The sequence below is a fragment of the Fringilla coelebs genome (assembly GCF_963513975.1).
Source record: "Fringilla coelebs genome assembly, chromosome: 7".
Taxonomy (NCBI): domain Eukaryota; kingdom Metazoa; phylum Chordata; class Aves; order Passeriformes; family Fringillidae; genus Fringilla; species Fringilla coelebs.
The window spans coordinates 25,423,894-25,447,958 of NC_140035.1; the positions used below are offsets into that span (position 1 = coordinate 25,423,894).

The 24,065-nt window shown below is 39.8% G+C and overlaps 1 protein-coding gene across 3 annotated transcripts in view; it reads left to right on the forward strand.

Annotated features, from left to right (window-relative positions):
* Positions 1-24,065, forward strand: part of PARD3B (par-3 family cell polarity regulator beta) — a 383,490-nt gene that overhangs the window by 274,174 nt on the left and 85,251 nt on the right. For all 3 annotated transcript variants that reach the window (XM_084209781.1, XM_084209782.1, XM_084209783.1), the window contains one exon: positions 14,816-14,926. In XM_084209781.1, coding sequence (XP_084065907.1) covers positions 14,816-14,926 — 111 coding nt within the window. The remainder of the gene's footprint in view (positions 1-14,815; positions 14,927-24,065) is intronic.

Consider the following 24,065-nt stretch of genomic DNA (forward strand, 5'->3'; position numbering starts at 1 on the left):
ACAAAAAGAATCTGTTTGCATATGGTCCTGTGCATTTCAGCACAGAAGCACTCATCTGTCCTTAATCACTTTTGTTAGACACTGCACAAAAAAAAAATCATTCCCACTTTGGTGTAAAAACACATGGAACAGTATGAGGACAGAATTGACAGGTTCTGCAGCTCTGGGGAGGCCACACTTTGGGCCCTTGGCAATCACGCTATATAAGCAAAATTAAGAAGGGGTGGGAGGGACATGTTTCACACCACTGCCAAAAACAATTGAAAACATCCATTTTTCTAGCTTTGCAGGCTTTCATGAGCTTTAGAGAGTCGTGGAAATTGATACATCAACTTAATTTACATGGATTAAACTTTGATTTGTTAACAGACTGGAAAGATCACACAGTTTTTGCATTTAACTTGTTCTAGATGGGGGTAACAGGTAGAAGCAGTAGAAAAGGCAGAGCTGTGAGGATCCAGCCACATAAAGAAGTTTGAACAGTCAGTTCTTGAGTTTTGTTCTGTGCTGCTGTTCTGTGAAATGGTAAACTCTGCATCTGCTGGGGGAATTAAAAAGATGGACTGGAATGAAATAGATCTTTCTCTTTTGGCCTTGCTTCAGGAGAATGAACATTCCTTAGGATAGGATGTGATTGGAATCACAATGACATGGGAAGTCTTGAGCATGTCTCCTAGGCCATGCTGGAATCCAGGGAGCAGCTACTAGAAAAAGAAGGAATGCCCAGGTGGGGTGTTGTTCATGTCTCTTGTTCATATTTGGCTTTGACTAGTTGTGCTAGTAAGTCAAATTGGAATGTGGTGTCAACGAAATAAATTTTTAGAAAATGCTGGTAACAAACATAAAATCAACTCACAGGTCAAGATATTTAGTGCACAGCTTTTTGCTTTTTAGGCTCTCCATTTGACTTTCTGGATATGTCTTGAACAAGATAAAACCTTTGGGCACCTTAATTTCTTTACTTTTCCTTTTTCATTTGTTTCAAATAGCACCAGCCACATTAGGTACCTAAAGATGAAATTCTCACTGTCCTCTGTGTAACAAGAAAGTACCCTATTTGAAACCAGTTTTCAACCAATCTGTTAAATACTAGTGATTTTTGTTAAAGATTTCCAATAGAAGCACTAGGGCATTAGCTGGCTTTTACAACTCTGCTTATTTAGAGAATATGCCAGCTAATTGCTAGAGGAAGTATGTCTAACAGTACACAAGATCTAGTTTAATTCCAGCTATTGTGAGTGGACTTGAGGGGAATGGTTTTTTCCACATGTACAGCTATTTTTTTTCCAGTTATTGAAAATTCAGGATCTTGGACTTGACCATGATTTCTGCTTTACATTCCTGTATCCTGTTGCCTTCCCCCCCCCCCCCCCCCCCCAGGAATCACTGGACTGTATTTGTTGTGATACTTGTCTTTTCAGCAGCAGCTGGAAAAGACACAGTGGTACAAGTGAGACAGGGGGTGGCAGGAAGATGTATGACTGCTGAGAGAGGGGTAAAAGGATTTCATTTTCCCCACATGGGAAGAAAAACTGAAGCCAGACAACTGGGCTTTTTAGTTATAAGACCACAACAAAATAACATCATCATGGCACTCTAAATCGATAATGCAACTTTGTCTGAAATTCTTTACATCTTTAATGCAGTTGTCTAGATACAGAACAATAAGACTACAAAGACAACTCAATTATCATGACAAAAATTTGTTTTAAATGTTGTTACTAATAAATCAAAATAAATAGTGGTATAGAGAGATCAAATGATGAGTGGTATATATAGTTGATAAATTAGGCACTCTTTTCACTGTTTCCTATGATAGGAGACCAAGCATACAGAAAAGAAATGGAAATGCAGATGCTTAAGTTGTTTCACAGTCAGGTCTCTAGTTTGTTTTACAGATTAAATACTTTCAGCTAAATGTAATTCATCAATTGTGATCACTCGTGTGGTGCAATTTGTGTTCATATGCTTGGGGGGGGTTTAATGCAGTAAATTTTTGGGCCCATTGCCAAAACATGTTTTTCAAGAAGTGCAGAGTGGCTTCTCCTCCCCTGTGTTTGTGAAGGTAGTTTTTAAACAACAATTTATCAAGTTAAGAAATAGGAACAGTACATGTGACCAGTTGCAGTTCATGATGAATGAGCAGAATGTTCATGGTACTGAATACTGATTGTGTTCAGTAATTCATGGGTAACTTGTAAGCCAGAATTTTTCCCTAGGAATTGTTTGATGGACAATGGCTAATGTCTGATACATTCAGGAGAAACTGTGATTGTATCAAGCACAGTTTGGAAACAAAAGAGGCTTAGGTTCACTGAATGACTACACAGCCTAGAGTCGTTTTTTATCAACACCATTGAGTTTTTATTCATGCAGTGATACTGGCAGCTCCTGTGGCAGAAGTTTTAGAGACAGATAGACACAGACTTCATCTGTGTTGTTCAGCCTTCTATGCCACTATAGACTTTGAATTTAACTTTTTTTTATCACTCTCATAATGCAGATCTTTTTTAGAGTAACTTCTTGGAGCTAAGATGGTAACATGCAGAATTTTTAAGGTCTCTGTTCTCATTTTGGACTCTTGGAAAAATTAGCACCAGTGGTTTGGTATTGGAGATAGTTGAATGAGTAAATATAACCTTAGGACATGGAGCTGTGGAGGTAGTGAGAAAATAAGTCAAAGCCTTTGTTTGGTGAACAAAGCATTCCTGTAACTAAAAAAGAAAGCAGAGATTTTTCCCTATGCTGTCACATAAAAATTACCTGTCTGGCAATATAAACAGCAATAACAAATAGCCATTTTTAAAATAGTGTATGAACATTTGTATTTGGGAGTCAATGTGTGAAAGGCAAGAAATATGCAAGAAGGAAAAAGTTTTGGGAATCTGAGCTGTTGATGGTGTTCATGCAATTTCAAGGTACGTGGTTTTAGTAGCCAGCAAAGTAAGGAACTTCATTGTTTTAAACACTGTTCTAGCAATTTTCTCTTTGTCCAGAAAAATGTATTTCTTTATCTGATTGCACTAGAATTACTTCTCTTAAGAGTCAGGAAACAGGAGTGATTGCCAGGTTTTCATTGAAACCTTCCAAAGAAATTTTCTGGCTCACAGTTCATGACCAGTACTATTGCAAACAGATATGACAGAGCTGTGTAGTTGGTATAATTGACTAAACTTTTAGTCACTTAGTTCTGATTTTTTTTTTAATTTTTTACTTATAAAGTGGCACCAAGGAAAGGATTTTAGTAGGTTCAGTTTAGCTAATCAACCTGATGAGATAGTCTCTTGTTTAATGACTGGATGAAACCTTCCCCATCCTGAACCATTGTGCTTCAGCTGCCAGAGCTACATTTTGTGCGTATGTTTGAGTCCTTTGATTTTTCCTGTATTGGTTAGTCACTCTCTCTTGGCATGAAAATAGCAGTGGAGTCCTGGAGGGTTAGCAGTCTGGCTGCCTGGTTTTTATACCGGCCATGTAGGATTACTCTTGCTGAAAATAACCAGTGACCAAAAGCCACAATGTATGAGAGCTGAACATATTTTCTTAAAGCTTAAACTCAGCCATAACTAATCAATTCGATTCCTAATAACTATTTTCAAAATTCACCAAAACCTGGTGGCAGAAGAGCTCCGCAAATGCAGGCTGAAGTTCACCTTCCCTGATCATCCCCATTTCCTAGGTCCTGCTCCTGACATTTTGCTTTGTGTCAGGTTTGCTGTACCGAGAATAGGGAAGAGCTTCCTCTTGAGAGTTGTGGCAGAGGTTTTTGCTTAATTAACTGGTAGAGGGTATGTCTGAGAGTGACTCTTTCAGTGCCTCCTTCAGTCCCCGAGTGGTGTTAATTTCCTGCAAAATACAGGGGAACATATTCCCATCAGTATGTCCACACAACTCTTAGTGATGCTAATGAGAGCTGGGTGCTTGTGTCAGAGGGGAAATTGCTATCTGTGTGCCAGGACTGCATCCCCAATCACTGAACGGTGGAATTGCATAGTCTCACTGCTTCTTTGTTATAGATTGTGTCTTTCAGCAGCTTCATTGGTTTTTTCTTCTATTGCTGTAGCTATCCTAAGCCAAGTTTTCCTAAGAAAACCACAGAATAATCTAGTATCAGTTTTTTCAGTATGCCCCATTAAATGCTATATTTCTGGGAAAATAGCAGAGGAGAATTTTGGCAGGTCAGACAGATTCTTCTAGACTTGCTCAAAAAAAAAAAAGGTGAATTTGTTTCATGAAGATAGCTGTTTGCTTGAAAGCTTCCTTTAGTACAATATGAAAGTGATTCAGCCCCCTAATCCATCACTGGAAGTCTCTGCTACCATCCAAGACACTTAGAGGAATCACATTTACAGTTCTAATTGATAGCCACTGTTTTGACAGGCAAACAGATTTCTCCTCCCAGTGGCTTCATGCAGTTGGCCTCCAGCAGACCTCACCATTAGCACAATTCTACTGAAAAGAATATACAAGCTAATAATAAATCTGTGGGGAAGGATATTAACCACAAACTACTATGTCTAATTAGTAATGTACAATAGCCAAGGCCAGGGAGGGAAGGTATTATTTATCAGAAGAACTGATTTTGACAGTTTAAAAATGCAAAAACATCTATTATTTGCTATGCCAAAACACATCTTTCAAAATACAGTATATACATAACTCCTCTCTTACTTTGGCATTGTTTTGAATGTTACTGCTTTGTAAAAATGCCAGCTACAGTAAAGGCACAGAGGAGAAATTTGTGTTGCTTTATCTTTAGAAGTCCATTATGAAACCTAAAAGCAAGTAGGGGTTTTTTTGCCTTTACATCCTCCCTTGCCTGTTCAAGAGCCATTCTCTCCCTCTTGTATCTCCCTTCAAAAGCATCTCTTTCCTGTGAATTCTCTTAGTTCAGAGTTTATCAAGTACTCTGAGCCTGAGCTCAAATAAGGCTAATGCATCTTGCTGAGAAAGAGTGGTAGAGATCTCTCTGGAGAGATCTCTCAGCCACTGGAGAGATCTTTGCATGTCCTCACTGCAGATTGCTGCTCAGTGTCTCGGAAGCAGGAGTGCTGGTGCCCAAGACACATTCCCTTTGGGCAGTCTCCAGCAGAAATCCCCAGAAAGAGTTGTTTCTGTAGCAGTGCAGCAGTAGAGCATATGAAAGGAGCATGGAGCGAGGAGGAGGAGAGCAAATGTGTTGGGGAGAAGAAGGAAATGGATGAGGAGAGAACTTAAAGGAGATGCAGGATGTAGTCAAGGGGAAAAAGCATCATAGCAAACAGGCTAGTGAGTGAGGCAGGTGGATATGCAGTAGTAATGGAATCATAGCTCTGAGGTGATCAGAAGAGAAAGAGAATAGGACCTTTTAAACTGAGCACATATTTTTTACCTCTTTTGACTCAATTTCTTCATATTGGAATGGATGTGATGATATATGCTTAACAATAGCTACTCATTAAAGTCACTACATTCCACAGAATGGAGCCTTCATGAAGACTGGCATGTTGTCTCGATTGAAACGGGGAGGGGAGCCCTCTGTATTCCTGCTATTTCCAGGGATGTTTTTCCTTGGAGATCTTTTTGGAACCTGCAATGTGCAGGTTTGCTTCATGAAAGTCAGATAAGCCCCCACAAATCCTCACTGTGACATGTAAGGGGGAAAGGCGCATGAGAAGGTGAGCCCTGCAGTGGTGAGATGATTAGCAAGTCTGACACCTCAAAATATCATGGCTCTGAGTGCAAATGTAGCAGGTTTTCAGTTTCGTTTTGCAAATGTCGTGTATTTAATTTGCCTCATGAGTTTTGTATCTGCAGTTCTGATAATGTCACAGTTCTATGTTGTTTTTCCATAGCCAAGAGGGCTGAGCAAAAAGTTTTGTAGTGCAGCTGGAGATTCTCATGAAGTGCATGAGCAGATAAAATGCTGAGAAAAGCAGTGAATACCGTGAGAGTTATGACATGAGAAAAATTAAAAGTCCTTCTCTGAAAAGCATGCATAATACATATACATACAGATGTAGCTGATACTTCAGTGATGTCTGGGGTCATCTGGCTGCTAATAAGCGAGAGAGACACCCAGCATAGGAGAAAACCTGAAACAAAAGAAAAAATTCTGTGGCCTGTTTTTGTCAAGTTTGGCACCCAAAGATCTACCCTTTAGCTCCCTTCAGTTGGTCTTTTCCCTGTCCCGCCTTTAAGTGGTTCTCAGCTACCTGCAGAGGGCTACAGGTGTTGCTGGGATAGAGGTGTGCTGGCTCTCACTTGACTGCAGGATTTTGAAAACCACAAAGTCAGCAAGTGGTTCTGGAGGGGCTGCTGGCAACTTCAGCAGACTGCACAGCCACTCTGCCTTTCCCACTTTGCCTTACTGACTGCACCTTAGAGAAATAGGCTCAGTCAGAAACTGCATTTATATTTTGCTGCATGGAAAAAAATAACAAATATCCAGAAAAATTAATAGCAAGCCTAACTGCCGCTTCTTTTCCCTTTCTCCTTCCCCTTTCCCGAGACTATGAAATGAAAATTAGGAAAGCAAAGTCAAGGGCTGGTTCTTTCCTTTTGTTTTGAATGTGGAGTTCCCATGCCTAAGACATGGATGGGATTACTGTGTTCCCCTGGGGTTGGCAGGTTGCCATTTACAGACCCCTTACAGGGAAGGTACAGCAATGTTTCTCTGTATGGTTTGGAGCAGAATTAGTATTCGCTTCAGAAGAAATTACATGCTTGTAAAGGGAAACCAGGACAGGAAAATAACTGCTGCTCTATGGAAGCAGGGACAGATAAGAATATATGGGAATAATTTCTTACTTTGGTACAGGGTCGTTCCACAGTCGGTGGACAAACAGGCAGTGCTTGTTGCATTGGACAGACCATAAATTGATTTTTTTTTCCTCCTTCTGATCAAGCTGTAAATCACAGCTGGCCTTGTTTACTGTAGATTTTTCTTTTGTGATATATGTAATGTAGGATGCAGAACTTTTGTCCTCATGACCCAAAAGATTAGCAATGTGCTCACTGAATGATTAAAACATCATTTCATGGAAACAGGTGCATAGCTGCCATTGAACATTACAATTTTCCTGGTCAGATAATAGAAGTAGTGATCTCTTTTCATAAATGGTACCTCCAGGACTCAGACTACCTCAGCATGTTTTCTAAAAATAAGCTCCTTGAAGTATAAAGGATGACTCTTCACAGCTGCCTTCTGTTGTCTAGGTTTACATAGTAGTTGATGAGAGTTGTTCTATTCCATTGGTTCAGTAGATGGACTTTGTGGGTTTGCACTTCAGCTCGGGTGGCCCAAGTCTTAGGGTGCCATCACACTCCCTTGGGTTTTGTCTTTTGTCATTTTTTATACTGCAGAAGTAAGATTTTGCGTATGGTACAGATGAGCAGGAGTGCTCCACTGGTAAGAATTTCCTAGTACCTAATTATCAGAATGAGTTGCAGTAACTCACCTCTATCTTTTTATGAGCAAGTTCTCTGTTTAACAAATAAGGTTATGGGGGGCTCAAAGGCTTTGGAAAGATGGGTGAGAAGATTTTGGGGGCACTGTTTAAATTGCCTTCATTCTGCAGTTTCTAGGCAAAAGATCAGCCTCCTGCATGTCACGTGGGAAACAGCATCCAGTCTTATCTGGTACTGAAACACAGATAATATTCAAGGCAGTGATACCAGAAATGAAGATTTTCCTTTATTGCTGTCCGCATGGCTGATACTCTAAGAGTAAACTTTAAACTTCACTGTGTATTTAGGGCTTCTGTTTGACATTTCATTTCTGTGTGTAGCCCTCTCTACTGAAGATTATAGATCATTTACCTGTGAGGTGTTACAGCAGGCAGCTTCTCAGATTCAGTGCTGGGAATTCTTTCAATAGCCCTTAAGTCTGTGAACAATGTGATGATCCATGCATTAACACAAATGTGATTAAATATCTTTTCTCAGCTTTGTTTGCTTTGTTCTACCAATGCGTACAAGTTACATAAAGAGTAGCATGTACAGGGTCTGCATTAAAGGCAGTTTCGCATTGTAGCAGAATTCATGGCAAATTTATTTTCCTTTTAGCAAAACTTCAGTGGGGGAAAAAATTGCACTGTTGATTTATTTTGAATGAACTCACAGAAGTCTTACTAAGTGTGCCATGTGGAAAGCTCCTTGAAGTGCTGAGGGTTAATACTCTCTGCTCTTAATTTCGAATTCCAGATAAATATGGTTTCAGCTTTGATCTTATCTGGACTAATTCTTTGTCACTGTACTAATTAATTCAGCATGCTGCAGAAAAGATGCTAATTTGGGCATCAAAGAAATAAATGGGTGGGGGGAGGTTGTGTTTAATCAGAGTTCTTAAAAGATAAGTTTCACTCCCATTAGACTGGTTCTGGAAGTTCAGTCATTTTAGTCTAGCTCCAGCAGTCTGATACAGTAAATAAAAATAAATTAAAAAATACCAAAATGGCACTTGTTTGCTTATTTTGATGTACAGGAGCATAACAAGGTGGATTTTTTTATATTTGCAACTTCTGTATAACTTCTCTTTCTGCTGATCATAATAATTTTAACTCTGATCACAGCATTAGCATAATGTGGGTATCTCTGAAAATAATCTGAAGATAGCTAAATATGAGGATACTCACATTCATGAAGTTCAGCTGCCTTTGTGAAACACAATAAGTGTAGAATAGCACGCTTGGACAATTTGTTCCATGCTTCCACTGATGTAATAAATCAGAGGTAAGGTCATTTTTTTCCTTTGCAGGGGAGCTGGTTTTGGTTGCCTAAGCTGCCCTGTTGTTTGCCACGGAAGGCTGCTGGTTTTGCTGCCCTCCTCTTGTTGCTGCCCTGGGAGTGAGCCCTAGTAGTGGGAAAACAGGGAGGCAGCAGCCCAGCTGCAAAAATCTTTCCTGCAAGCAAACCTCACCAAATCAAACTAAAAGTCCTTTTTTTCCTCTTTATTTTCCAGTTCCTTTTCCCAGTTACCCAACAGTACTGATGTTGTACAGATCACTGTCCTAGAACTGGAGGCACTCCCCACCCAGGAGCAGAGAGCAACAGGGGCTGAAATAACCCTGTCCTGTGTTCATCATCTTATTGGCACCTTCCTTTCACCCTGCCAAAGCAGGGAGCTTGTGTCAAAACCTGCTCCTGGGCAAGGCTTTGTCATTAGAAGGTTTTGCTGTAGTGTGTGTTGTACGCTGGGAGGGGCATCTCCATGTTGCTGGGGCTAAATCTTCCACAGAAGAAATGGGACCCACTCTCTGGAAGCAAGGGGCTGGCAGAGGACCAGGCAAGGAGATCCTTAACCCCTTCTGTCCACAGCTCCCCAGCACCAAGCTGCCCTTCTACCATGTTTTACCAAAACAGGTTCTTTTCTTTCTGTAGTTTTTTTAGCTGTTGCAAAGCTTTTGATCCCAATGGTGTAATACTCAATGGCACACTTCTGCCCAGTTGGTAAACATTTAGTAACAAACCTTTTAGGTATTTAGAGAGCCACTAAAAATGTGAAAGCTGTATTTCATTAATGCTGCTATTAGCATAAATGTAAAATGAGCCTGGCCTGTAATCACCATCAAGTCTGATTCACTAAGGATCTTTACAGCAATGTTTAATACCCTGTAAAAGTGTATGTATGAAAGCAATTAATCAAAGCACAGCGCTGCTTCTAGAGTATTTCTTCTACCGTAAAAGCTGAGTGATAAAATAACTTAAAACACACCGCAGTAGTGGCAGTTAATAAGCTTTTTATAGTCCCTGTGTGGACCTGAAAATCATACCTTATTAGTATCTTTATCTTTCTTTCTCACTTATTCATTCTTACTCACATTTAAATTTAATTTTAAGAGTTATTTCTAGCCTTTCATAAGGGACCTGCTTTAATAATCTCAGCATTTTTCTCCATTTTGCTGTGAAATGACTTAGAGTCAGAGCTTTTGTTATATGTACTTTACAAATCACTCTGGTTTTTTACAAATCATTTCTGGAGATGTCAAGATTTTCTGACAGTGTTAGGGTTTGTGCCTTGCTTGACTGTGTCATAGGCTCTCTTGAATTATTTTCCCACAGATGTTTGTACTTTCATTATGTACCTTGTTAGCTGTGGTGGAACCTCCTGATCTTGGGCAGCTGAATTAGCTAAGAAATCCAAATTGCTGAATTTAGTCAGCAAGCAGCTTCAAGGTTCCACCCACCAGCTGTTTCTGCTGCTTAGAAGTCTGGGACTATAGACCTGCCTGCTTTTTAATCCTTGAAGCAAATATCAACACATTTGAGATCTGGAAGCCCACGGCTCCACACGGAAACGAAGTGTTGCCATGACCACAGCTTTAGGTCTTGCATGCAAGACACTTATCCCAAGTAATAACAGAGCAGGTCTGTAGTAGGTTTGTTTTCATTTTTATCCCTTAGAATCCTTGGAAAGAAGCATACGTATGCTTTAATGCTATAGCAAATAGAATGGCAATAAATACTGCAAGACAACATACATTAGGTATTCAGAGACTTTATTTCCTTAATGTTTCTGAGGGGAACAATTTCAGTTGTTTGCAGGGCACCCTTTGAAATTAATAGAAATAGGATAATGCCTCACTCTTGCACAGCATATTTTCAACAGCTGCATATGGGCTTTTCCCAAAAGCACAAAGCGCTCAAAGATCTGTTCACATAAAGAAAAACCCTTTATGTTTTTATTTACAGGAGAGCTGTGCTCTGAGTAGTAGGAATATTAACTTTCCCAACTGAAAAGTACACTAAGGTAAACAGGGCTGTAACATCTTTAACGATGCTTCCCAGGCATTTACAGTGAATAATCAAAGAACTGGGGCACTCACTCAACCTGGGAAGGCATGGATTTATTTCCTTACTGTCATTGCAATGACCAGTGGCTTCATTTGACATAAATTGATTATAGATGGCTATAGAATGAGAAGATACAGCTGATCCATTTGTTTTCAGGTCTTCTAGTTCTATTTCTCTATTTGTTATAAAAGGTTTTCAGAGTAATGAATCCATCAGATATTAAGTTGAAGCAAATTTGACTGTGCACAGTATAGCAAAACAGACATTTTAAAAATTTGTGTACCGTACAATTTTTCATTAATGTTTTTATTCTGCTGACAATAGTATTAATATGGAAGGCAGCTTTTACCACAGTCCAATTATTCATTGCCTGGAGAATTGGCATTTTCAAATCCTAAAGCCATTCAGTTTCCACAGAATTTTAATATGGACTTGATTAATTCCATAGTATAATTTGACAATAGATTTTATCCTGTTCTTGTTGAAATCAGTGGAGGTCATCATACTGATATCAATGATATGATCAAACCTAATTTGATCATGCAGCAAGTACTTTTACTGCCTCTTTTTTTGTTGTTGTTGTTCCAATAAGCAGCAGAGGCTATTAAACCTCATAAACCCATGCAAAATTACAATGGCTGGAAGTTAATTTTATCATCAGAAGCCTATGGCAATTAGAACACTTCAGTGAGCAGACCATAACTTTTAGGACAGGGTATATAAATTCAGGCAGGGATGATACTGGGTTCTTTGTGGTTTAATGCTGTCTGTGTATATTTCTTTTCTTAACACTGTTAAATTTTGTGCTGCTTTTATTTTCTAATATTTGTGCAAGATTTTTGTTGGGCTGAAAAAACATAATAATAAGAGAACAGAATGAGAAACAGTAATAATAAGAGAATGGATGTTTAGCAATGTGCAGAACAGGCCAAAAAAAAAAAGGCTACATCTGAATATTTCCCTAGCCTTGAGCTATGTGCTGCATACTTAGTGTAATAAGTCAAAATTGTAAGCCTGCACAAATCTATCTGAAGCAAAAAATTGCAAAGAAATAGTCATAGTATCGTATAATGGTTTGGGTGGAAGGGACCTTAAAGATCACCAGTTCCACCTTGCCATGGGCAGGGACATTTCCACTGTCCCAGGTTACTCAAAGCCCCATCCAGCCTGGCCTTGAACACCTCCAGCAGCTCCAGAGTTTCCCTGGACAGTGTGTTCCAATGCCTCACCATGCTCAGTGAGCATTTCTTCCTAAGATCTAATCTAAACCTACCCCTTTTCACTTTAAAGCCATTTCCCTGTGTCCTCTCCCTCCTTGCTCTTGGGAAACATCCCTGTTCATCTCTTCTGTAGCCCCCTTTAGGTACTGGAAGGTGCAGTAAGGTCTCTCCTTTTTGAACTTTCTCTTCTCCAGGCTGAACAACCCCAGCTCTCTCAGCCTTTCTTGATAGGAGAGGCGGTTCAGCCCTCTGACCATCTTTGTGGCTTCCTCTGGACTCACTCCAAGAGCTCCACATCCTTTTGTATGTTGGAGGCCCCCAGAGCTGGATGCAGCGCTCAGGATGGGGTCCCATGAGAGTGGAGTGTGAGGGCAAAATCACCTCCCTCAACCTGCTGGCCACACTGCCTTCAATGCAGCACAACAACAAAAGTTGTTTTCATCAAGGCCAACTCATTATTCCCAGTTTGTAATTACGCTGAAACTTGCCAAATTTATGGCAAGAGCAAGTCTACCAGCAAACAGCACTGTTTTTGTAAGCTTTGTCATGTTGGCAGTTATTGCAATCAAAATTGTCACTTTATTTTATTTAAAATGTATTTCTTCAGTAAGCAAGAAATAATATCTAGACTTGAAAGGGGCACGTGTTAAAGACTTGGTTTTTTTACATTTCTCTTGAGTATGCAACATATCCAACCTCAACTCCCTGCAGCAATGCAAAATGCCCAAGAATAATGTTTTCAAAATCAATACATGCTACAGTCGAATATGAAACTCCACAAACCTATAATTGAAACTGTGAGAGAAAAGCAGGCAGCCTGAATATAAACAAAGTACCAGAGCTGGATTATGACCAAGATGCAAGTGTTAATATGGCCTCCTGAGAAAACTGCCAGGAAACCTTCCCAGCATGAGCAAGTGTCAGAAAGCAGGGGTGTTTCAGGAGCAGCCTGCTGGTGCTCATACCCAGGTGATTTCTTGTTTGGCTGCCCAGCATCTCTGTAGAGAGTAATATCTGCAGAGTTTCATTTGGCTTTTCTTTTAAACCTGGGTGATTTCATACCTGTGCACCCACCTTATTTTGTTTCTCTTCACTCTGTGTACAACCTCTGTCTCTTGTGTTTCCTGACTGCTGCCTTCACTGCCACCATCTCCTTCTGATGGGGTGTGTGACTCCAGTCTCTTGGAACTGCTGGGACTCAGAAGCAATGAAATCAGTGTGCTGCTCTGTACTCAGTAAAAGTGTGGAAAGTATATTCTGTATTTTTAGAAGTGCTGAAATGAGTCGGGACCGTGAAAAAAGAACTGAGGATTGTTTTTAGACAAGGTGCGTGTTTTGAGCAAAGGATCCTTCAAAGAATGCAGGACACCATCTGTCTCTATGGTGACACAGGAAAAAAGAGAAAACCATGGAGGCTCTCTGCTCCCCAGCACAGTCCATGACAGAGGCACTATAAAGTATCTCATGTTACTACCTGTAGTATTTGCCCTTTTTATTAGTGCCACATGCTATGTGTCTGTCTCTCACATCCATCATTCCCTTTCTAACCAAGTTCTTATTGTCTGGAAGACTTGCTGCAGAGTTCCCAGTCACTTCATTTGACAACAAGCTCAGAAGTATTAATTAAATTCACAAAAAAAATTTGGATTGTTATCTTATGAGCCTGACTATTTGCAAAATTTCTGCTTTTGTCTGTGGAGAAACACAAAGTCAATGATTTACAGCTTAAGTATAGTCACAGTTCAGCTGTTCCACTTGAGGCAGTTTGGGCTGACATGAAAAATAAAAAGGGTATAAGAAAGATCACAGGGGCAATGCTGCAGACTTTCACAGAAGAGTTTGATGTTTTGAGTCAGAATAATTCGTTTGTGATATAGTATATTTCATCAAGAAGTAATTACTTTTCTTTACATTGTTGTCATGCATATAGGGACACATTAATTTGCAGTGGAAGATACAGGTTGATCATTTACTTGTGGAACTGAGAATTTTAAATTCATGCAGAGGAGGGGAGGTTTTTAAACTTTTTGTTTGGTCCATAATTCATGAGCATATTTGACCCCAGTATTCTGTCTAACTCCACCAGAAATTAAATGTAGCTCCCCAGTTCAGCCACCTTTTATAGGCTGGGTAAAGCAGACTTGTTATGCATATTTGTACAGTGTATAAAACAACAGTGCAAGCCCCAAACTCACTGGGGCCTCTGGAGGACTTTCACAGCATAAATATTACATGATAGTATATTACTAGGCAGAAAGAAAACCCCAGAAGTTTAAAAAAGAGCTCTTATGAACTGTCTAGATTTGTACTCTTAGAACAAAGCAAGATTTTATTCTTTCTGATTGCATCCTCATTTAAACAAAGAGCAAATCCTAAATTTAGGGTGTCATGAATGAGAGACAGTAGTTACTGCTAAGAGTAAAACAGTGGCCTAGTCTGGGTGCTGACACCACAGCCACTGCAGATGACTTTCAGAGAGCTGGCATGTGGCAAGAGGAGCCTTCAGCCACTTTAAAATGTGCCATGTTAATATTTCAGCTCTGCAATGCCCTGCACTTCAGGTTTGACAGGGCTTTTCAACTTAAGTTCAAGCAATAGCTTTCAAAAGTACAGGATCCAAATCAATTTGTAACCAGTCCTTCCTCTTGCATATGGCCCAGGTAATACTGATACCATATCTTGCAATGTGGGAAATTTATGAGTCACTAAGATAAAAACTCAGTGTTTTGATTGCCTAAAATTTCTGTGGTTTATGATAGATAAGTACTGTTTTTTCTTCTGTAATTATTTCCTCATGACTCCTTCTTTGATATCTTTTACAGATTTGGAAAGAAGAAAGAAGATAAAAGTGGCAAGGCAGATCAGAAGGGGACTCCAAAGCAAGGCATGCTTAAAGAGGAGGAGCTGGAGAAAATGAAAGATGAGCGTGAAAGGTGAGCATCTTTGTTCAGGAGCATCTTTGTTCATCAAAAACTTCAGAGCAAGGGGTTTCCTGAAGGAACAGCCAGCCAGCCTGTCCCAGACAATGCCCACTGCAGTCAGGTCCAGGCAAGCCAGAGCTTAGGCTAGTCCTGGCTGAGTGAGAACTGCTGTGTGACAGGAGCTTGTTGTTCTGCAGTTTCTGTGAACTTCATGTTGCATTCAAATCCCAGCTTCTGCTTTAGCTGGGGAAGATCAGTTCCTTCAAAACCTGCTTCACCTCTGCCCCTTCCCAAGGGCAGCTGACTTAGTAATTTTCTCTTCAGCTTCTCTACAGCAAGAACCTCCTCCCTTCTATCCTGACAGTTTCTGCCGTTGTTTTCTAGCACTTCAGACCTCTTTGGCTTCAGCTGGCTGTGCCATCAGAGAGTAGTTTTTGTACTTTGGCCTGTTCTTTTCTGCACAGTGTTTGCTGGTAAGCCACATGTTGCAGAAATGCGTATGCAACAAATGTTAAATATGCCAAGGAAACACCTGGAAGAAATGGTTCAGATGGTTCAAATCAGTCTGCAGAGGCAGGAGTGTGCCAGCAGTGGGTTGGGCAAGAGGGGCAAGGCAAGAAGCTGGGTGAGTGCCTGCTAGGAGTTGTTCTATTTCTGAGGTAAAACCTGGGAGTCTGTCCTGTTCATAAAATACACTTTCTATGCCCAGTCTTATTAAATTCCTTATCTTTCCAGATTAAGAGATTTTACAGTTTTCTGCTTTTCCCCATGTCTACTCTTGAGAAACTGAAAACAGTTTGTCAGTGTCAACAAGGTTCAGAAAACTCCACTTTCCCAACTCATCCAGAAGTACTTCATATGCTGAAAAAGGTCTTTGTTTCCCTCTGATGGCTGCTATCAGAAAAGTTAAAGAGCCCATGGTTTCTGGCTCTCAAGAAGTGTCTGCAGATGCTGTAAAACTTTACAAGTTGTAGTAATACATTTTGTCAGTGCAAGCAGAAAGCTTTTCAGAGGTCTCTCTCCTTCACTGGAGTATCCTGCTCCTGGGAGAGGGAATGGAAGCAGACATGGTTCCTTTTGTGCAGAAGTGTTTCCACACGGGCCAGCCTTTGTGGTACTGGTCGGTGCCCAAGGAAAAGACACCCTGCTTGCATTTGAGTCGTGCAGTGTGTGGTCAGCCCTGTAAGTGGCAGCTAATGGTTTTGATTGGGGAAAAAAGTCAGTGCAGACCCTCGCACTCTGCTGCTAATTTTTACTACTTTAAAAGCTAGAAAGGTATCTAGTTACTACAGCACTGCTGCTGGATATGCTTAGCCAGTGCTTAAGTATTTAGTTCATCTAAGTTAAGTAGTGTCAGGAGAAACTTTGTACCATTTGTTTTAAAATTTCTGTGCCCTGTCCTTGATTTTTGCCAGATTGATGAGTGCCTTTATATTAAACTGCTGACTCCCAATTTGGATACTGGCAATTTGAGAGGTATGTGTCCTTCATTTTAAAGAAGCCAGTGTCTTTTATTAGGATCCTGGCAAGCTAAGAAGCATGTATCCCATCTGTTAAAGGGCCAGTGTCATTTACTAAAATGTTGGCAGGCTGGAAGGAATGAACCCTTCTGTCTAGAGGTCTAACGTTCCAATTGGACACAAGATAATTGTTCTTAATATTTCTTTAGCGTTGTGTGCTTTTTTTTAATTACAGTCACTGATTGACAGTAACTTGGTACGGCTGCATTAGAAACTGGCAGCTCAATGTCTTCATCATCCTGGTTTCTCTAGTAATGATTTCAGTTTTGACCTGGAAGAGTTTGTGACTGAAATGGAGAACAGCAGGTGTGTTGAGAAGTGGATGAACCAAGATGATATTTTTAACTCACTTATTTGGTTCTTCTTCTGTAAGGCACAAGAATAGGAATATCACACTTTTGTATCAGGTAGTATATCTTATATCTCTGGGGGATTCAAATTATTATTTTTTTTAAATCCCAGAAAAATAATGAAGAAATTTTCCCTATGTTTTCCTCAAAGGAATGCAACATGTGCCATAAAAACAAGCAATTTGCACCAACTTTCTGAATGAAGTGAGAGCATGGCTGTGTGTTTGTCTATATAAGGCTGCCTACACGCTTACTGTTGAACCCTTTTTGAGCTGGTCATAAAGTAGAAGAGGCTCTATCTTTGTTAGAGAAAAATTATGTAAAGAAGCTACTTCTCCTATATGAGTAAAAACTGTTTGGGAAATTGATTAAAATCACTAAGGAAACATTACCTGACTTGAATGTAGATCAGTCCTTCTGCTTAGTTGTTGACTGTTCACCTAATGATGATGCTCAATAAGACAGTAAAGACAAGTTTTATAGCTCTGTCCCAAGATTTAGTAATTCTATAATGTAATTCAAGTCCAAGATTTTAATGCACATATTGGCAAAGAAAACCTTGTGGCATATTCACACCATAGATCATCTGCTCCTATGACTTCACTAGCTGCAATCCTGCATACTTGGTCTTGTATTTATAAAACTGAAGCTCACTAGTACACATTCATATTTTTCAGATCTGTTTTTGTTGAGTGAGATGAGCGTATGTTAAAAGTATGGGGGAAGTAATAGTAGAAAATACTAGAGAAATGCAGCAAGTTTTGTCCCCTGATACCTGTGATCAAATCCTATATTTAATATCTTGAACAAGCTAAAATTGCTTTTCTAACATTAAGCTTTTCTAGAATAACTTAAATGCGCATCTAATTTTACTTTTCCAAGATTAGCTGTATAACTAATTCTTGTTCAGATCCTCAATTCAATTCAGATTTTTTGTGTAAAGAGTTTTCTTAAATGCTGACTGCCTACCATACTAAAAGATACTATGATTTTTCATCTGACTGTTTGGGGTTTTTTTTCAGAGGCCATGTTGTCCATTTTGGACACTAGTGGAAGAGGTTAGAGTAGTTGATTTTTGGGCTGGGTGTGACAGGATTAATGATCAAGTGCTTTTCAGCATCTTAGCAGCTGTGGAACTCGCCTGGTTTTGGATATTGGTTTTGCATGCAATATATGCTTGGCAGCTCTCCAAAAAGCAGAATGCTATTCCAAGATCTCAGCTGAGAAATATTTTTTGGTAGGAAGTGCATTTTCAGTTTTCAGGACTAGGCTGTCTCTCGTAGTTTTGCAGGTTTTTTGATTGGTATCGGATAGGCACAACAAGATTTCACAAAATCCTAGGGATAGGCTTTCTGTAAAGACTGTTGCCTTCTTCCAGAAATTTCAACAACCTTTAGACATGCAAAAATGTCAGATGTGTTCAGTGCATAGTGCTGTGCAGTTCAAGCTCAGTGCCTCTGGTTCTGATGGGAAACATCAGCTCTTATGTAGGTGTGCTGCATGAGTGTAAGCCCATCATCCCTGGAACAGGTTGGATTTCCTGCTTGCACAGAGAAGGAATTGAACAGTGCATGTGCAACAAGTCTGGCACATCCAGAATGTGTTAGAGCTAGTGGGCGTATGCAGACAGAGTATTCAGTGCTCACTCTGTAATGCAGATGATTCCCAAAAGGACAGGATTTGCTTGCACTTTGGTCCTCAGCATAAATTTGCCTGGCAACTCTCTTTATGGGCTGCCAAGTTTCAGATTTGAACCTCAGAAAGTGAAAATAAATTTACTATTTTGCTAGCCTAGTAATTTCTATTTCCATTCCCCATCGTCCCAGTCTCAGTTTTCAGAACAACTCTCAGTGCTGCCATGTAGCTGCAGTTCTCTGAAGCAGCTCCACATCCTGCACTGAAATGATGATTTCAATTTTTTTTTACTGGTTTTATTCCCTAGCAATCCCCAGCAAGATGAAGGTCTCATTGTGTTCATTGCTGTTGGGGAAGCTTGGGCCTGGCCCCAAGCACTCACAGTTGAGGTGGAAGAGAGAAAATCTGACAGGAAAAAAAAAGTATCCTCTGGGTGGGACTGTGACGTGCAGGCAGTGCAACTGCTTGTCCAGGTTCCTGAAAAGTCCCTGTCAAGCTAAGAATTGATTCCAGACCTCAGCCCCAGGCTTCCTTTCTTTTCAAAGCCAATACTTTATTATACAACTACTACTTCTGCAAGCTTCAAGTAGTGAACAGGAACTTTGGATGTTAGTCATTCCTTCTTTAGTAATAGCCTTATCTGTGTCAAATTGAATATGAATTCAGCACCTCCTTTAAATTATTTTCTTCTTCTCCCCCTACCTCCTTTAGTTTTCATTATGCCAAGGTGATGCAATGTCAGTGAATTTTGAGTGGGAAAAGACAGGAGCCTCATGATGGTTCAGGAGTATTGACTTAACTGGGGGTACAGTTCTTTGAGGTGGCGGTTTGTTCTTCCTGGCACAAGTCACATGCTTCATTGGACTGAGGCCTTATTTTAAATAAACTCATCACTTTGTTCATGCTTCAAAGAGTTTGGCTGTAATAAAGCATGTGCTCCAAAGGTCGAGAATCTGCCCATAAAAGGAAGAAACAAATGCTATATCTGAGGGTTATTTTGATCAAGCTGACTCAAATCTGTATTTTTAGTGTGTTCAGTGTAAATTACTCAGAATTCATCATTTTAACGATAGGATGTTTGCTACATTATTAAATACTGGAAGAGGCCTTGTCTTTTCCTTCCCTCAAAAAAGATTTCATCCCTTCCTCTATTTCTTTCCCACTCATTTAGGGTTCTTTTCATTTTCTAACATTTGTTCATTGTAAAATGAACTGGGTAAATACATTAGATGCATGAGTTTTATACATCATAATTTGTTTGCCTTTTAAATGCAAATAAAGTGACTATCAATTGAAAGAAAAATATTTTTCCTGTTTCTTTAGTATTATTTTACTGAGATTTTCCTACTGAGACCTAAATCTCTCTTCCAACAGAATTGAATACTTACTTGACATTAGAATAAAATTTACAAAATGAAGCTCCTTGTTGAAAATGGGAGGATTTTTTAAAGTAGTATGAGAGTTAGTTAATGAGGAGGCACTCCATGTGAAAAATAATCCTCTGCACATTTTTGTGGGAGTAGTTTTGTTAAAACAGTTTTGGTTTTGTCGTCCTCATCAGAGTTAATTGAGGAAAATTTTTAATAGTATTGAGGTTTGAGTGGAGCGTTAGAGAAGCAGAAGGAGTATCTGGCCCCTGCTTTCTCAGTGTATGAACTGAATGCTTAAGTTATACTGTATCTCAAATAGGGGTAAAATGAAATGGTTTCAGTTTTTATATTGAAGACTGACTTTTCTTTACTTTTCAGAAACCTTGCAGCAACTGAAGAGCATTTCTCTCATCTTATCAGCCCCGATGCTTGCTGCCTGTTCCCATAGTTAAAAAATCAATACATATGGTTTTGATATTTGGCAAACAGAGGTTTAATTTTGCAGCTGCAAGATCCCTGCACGAAGGGATGCATCTTACAGAAGTAAAAACATTGAGAGTCCACTTAGAGAGGAGAGAGTACTTGGGAGTGAAACTTCATTCCCTTTCTGTCAGCATTTGTTTTATTATATTTAATTACAAACAGTTTGTATGTTACTGGAAACCAAAATGAAAATGAGAATAGATGGATATATGGCAGTATGGTAGAAAAGCCAAATTGCTTTGAATCAAAAGTTGAAATTCAGACTGTTGCAAAAATCAAAGTAAGATTTTTTTTAAATGCACTGTGCATCTTAGTGCGCGTTCATACACGTGCACATTGTTGGAGACTCCATGTAGCTTTTGTTCCTGTGCATTCCACCTGCCAAGTCTAAAAGCATTATTATGGCTTTTTAAAGTTCGTATTGATCTCTGGTAAAATGTTCATAATTGCTCTTCTCACCATTAAGCTCTGTGCTAAACCACATGTTTGTGGGACACCTGAGCTTGTGCATCATTATTTATTAAGGGTTAATCCAACATGGTATATCTGTTCATTGAGTATTCCTGACTTTACAGCACAGCTAGGTCCTGTGGTTTAGACAAAATAAAGTGTTGGATGTGATCCCAGTTTTAATACTCCCAATTTATTATAACCATTGAACCCTGATCAGATCACAGATTGGATTGGATCCCAGTTTTTTAAATGTCCCAATTTATTGCTGGCTTGCAACCCTGATAAGAATACATATTTGATTAAGGCTTCAGTTTTCAAAAATTCCAGTTAATTACTTTTAGATTCTTATTAGATCATAGCCGTATAGTATGGTATGTTGAAGTTATGAAAAAATTACTGGATGCTGTAGCACAGGTCAAGGTCATAGTTTCATTTTGTGCTGACAGTATGAAGTTATCAGATTTCTGTTTATTACTGTGGCAGCACTTGCACTGGACAGGAGGACAGATTAATCCCAACCCATTGATTCTGAATGATTCTCATTTTAGATCTGCTGCTGCTCTGCATACCAGAACATGTAATAAAAACCTACCATGGAACATTGGGAGATTGATGTTTGGTTCTGAGTAGCTGAAGTGGATGGGTCTCACCTACTTCCACAGGTTTTGTTGTAACATTTAGAGCCAGACTGCAATTTCAGAGCTGATTCATGTGGCTTTTTTACTGCTGGAGGACATTTTAAAGACAGCACTAGGTCTACAGTTGGTCCCAGATTGTCCAGGTTAAGAACCGATGATAACAGAGTGGCACATGGACTTAGCCTTTTTCTTTAACTGTCCCAGCGCGATTCCAGGCGCTGCACACTGATGGAAATAGCACTTCTAGGTGTCATAGCTGTGCTCTCAGAACATAAGCATGGAATTCTCATCCAAGCCATTTAGCATCCTTGTTTTGCTCATCATTGAGGCACTGGTGTGATCTGAAGGCAGGTTTTCACAAGGTGTGCCACCTGTCCATCTAAGAGGTCAGAGCAGCTCATGGGCAATGGCTTAAACGGGCCAATGCATGGTTCTCTTCTGCATATATCAGAGTTTTATTACTTGATGGTTGTTTTGGTTCTGTAAACCTGAAATGCTGCTAGAAACTTACAGTCCAAACTAATGAAGTGAAACTGGCCCAGGTACTAGCCAACCGGGCTAAGAGAGTGCTTTCTAGGAGATGGACTGTCCTGGCCTAGGGATTTCTTTGATGCAGTACTGAATGTAGGTCAGCTCTTGCCCACTCTGGAATCAATAAGAATTACTTGGAAGCAGCATTTCATTCCTTGCCCTTCCATTTGTGATTTCTGACAGTCTATCATAAATCGTTGGCATGCACTTTGAAGTAGTGCCACAGCACAGAATTCCTGTTCTCAGACTCCCTTAGCTACTACAGCATAAAAATGAGAATGCAACTCGTGGGGATAGACTGGCAGGAAATCTGTTTGTGTGTGTAAATCTCCATAGTGATCTTAAACCAAGATACCTGAAAGTCTTAAAGCTTTGACTGCTCAGGCAAAGCTGAGTTTTGCTTTCAAATCAAGGAATGTTAATTAGAAGCAACCTGTGAATCCCAGACTAACAGATGGAGGCTGTTCCCGTTCTTGTACTGAGAAATTTTGTTCAATAGGTTCTAGGTTCAATGGCATGTGCAGAATAAAGAAATCTGCATGGGGTATCATATCACATGAAGCTAGGGTTGTTCCTTCCACTACTAGGATTTCATTCAAATGAAGGAATTACGTTTATGCAGTTGCAGAGATGGTTGTGTGAACTCATGAGGTGTCGCTAGGAAGTGGAGCTGCAAGTACCTATTCAGGAGATGTCCCAGGAATACCCCCTTACCGACAGAGGTGGCTCTGGGGACTCTTAGGTGCCAGTTTTCCTGGGTCTGTCCCAAATTGTGTTACTGCATGTGGTTGTGAATGTTGAGTTTTCATGAGGTGTCGGATCCATGTTGTGCCTTCCCATGGTCATTACAATGTCTCTGGTATTTTTCTTAAGACAGTGTTACCAATCCTCAGTGGTTTTGATTGGTACCTGCTACAGCAATTGCTGGAGCCAAGTAAGTCACTGGCAGCAATTCAGTTCATAGGTGGATGTCTCTGTCTCCCCTTAGCTATTCTGCAGGTGTACTGTAGTTACTTTATAGTTGTTCTCTGTTTATCTGATGAACTTCTCTGAAACAGTTTGTTTGATGTGTCATTTGGAGAGGTTGGAGGGATGATTATGTGGCTTTGACTGCAATTGGTAACGTGGGCATTCCTGACATTAAGTTCCCAATATCTAAAGTGTACACAAAATTAAGTCTTCTTTTCCAAGAGTATTGTTTTTTTAAGCCTCTTTTCCTCACTGTTTGTTCTAGAATGAGTTATTGTTCATAAAAGGGACTCAGGTACGATATGCACAGCACCTTACATATCTTCTTAACACCAAAGTGCAAATGACAACAACCTGAGAGTTCCTTTAAATCACCACTTGGAGCTGGGTCTTGCAGCTGCAGCTAAGGGGTGCAAAGTCTCTGCAGACTCAAGGCCATTTTGTGGGGGGGAGCTCTTAAAGGTGTCAGAACATCTCAGGTGAAAGATGTCAAAGTAATTTTGACAAAGCTGCAATGTTTCCACTTCCAATCCCCATTGCCACAAAACAAGGAACATCCTATTGACAGGAGGCTGAGAAATCTGTTCTGTGCAGTCAGCCTTGTTTTCAGCAGGAGATTGAGCAGGATAACCTTCAGAGGGTTCCTTACAATCTAAATTTTACTGATATTGTCACTTCAAGATGATAACTCCAGGGTAGTTGTAAGTAAAGAAAATGATATAATGCAGTAAACGATAGACTATAAAATACTTGGCTTTTCTGATAGTTGGCTTTCTTAATCTGCTACATTTCATACCCAATGTACAACTAATGTGGACAGGCACAAAAACTTTCTCTGATTTAATAGCAAGGGTAAAAATCATGTTCTCATTGAAGTTCATAGGACAGGAGAAAACACTGACCTCATTAGAGCCAGGATTTTCTTTAGAGGGCAGGATCCTGTGTAAGCTGGTAATCACTCCTTGTCACCTCTGAAATAAATGGAAGAACATTAAGACCTCAGTCTTGTCTAGCCATAGCTCCCGTTCCTCATTTTGTGCTCTGAAAGGGCTATGTTTCATCTTCAGTTTCTCATAATCTTAAATTTTAAGGTCGGCATAGCTCTATCTCCTTCTTAGGTTTTTCTGTTCTCCCTTTCTTTTCTTACAGCCCTCCAAAGGCAGCTTCTTTGGTCAGTTCAGTTCAGTATTTTATAGGCACAG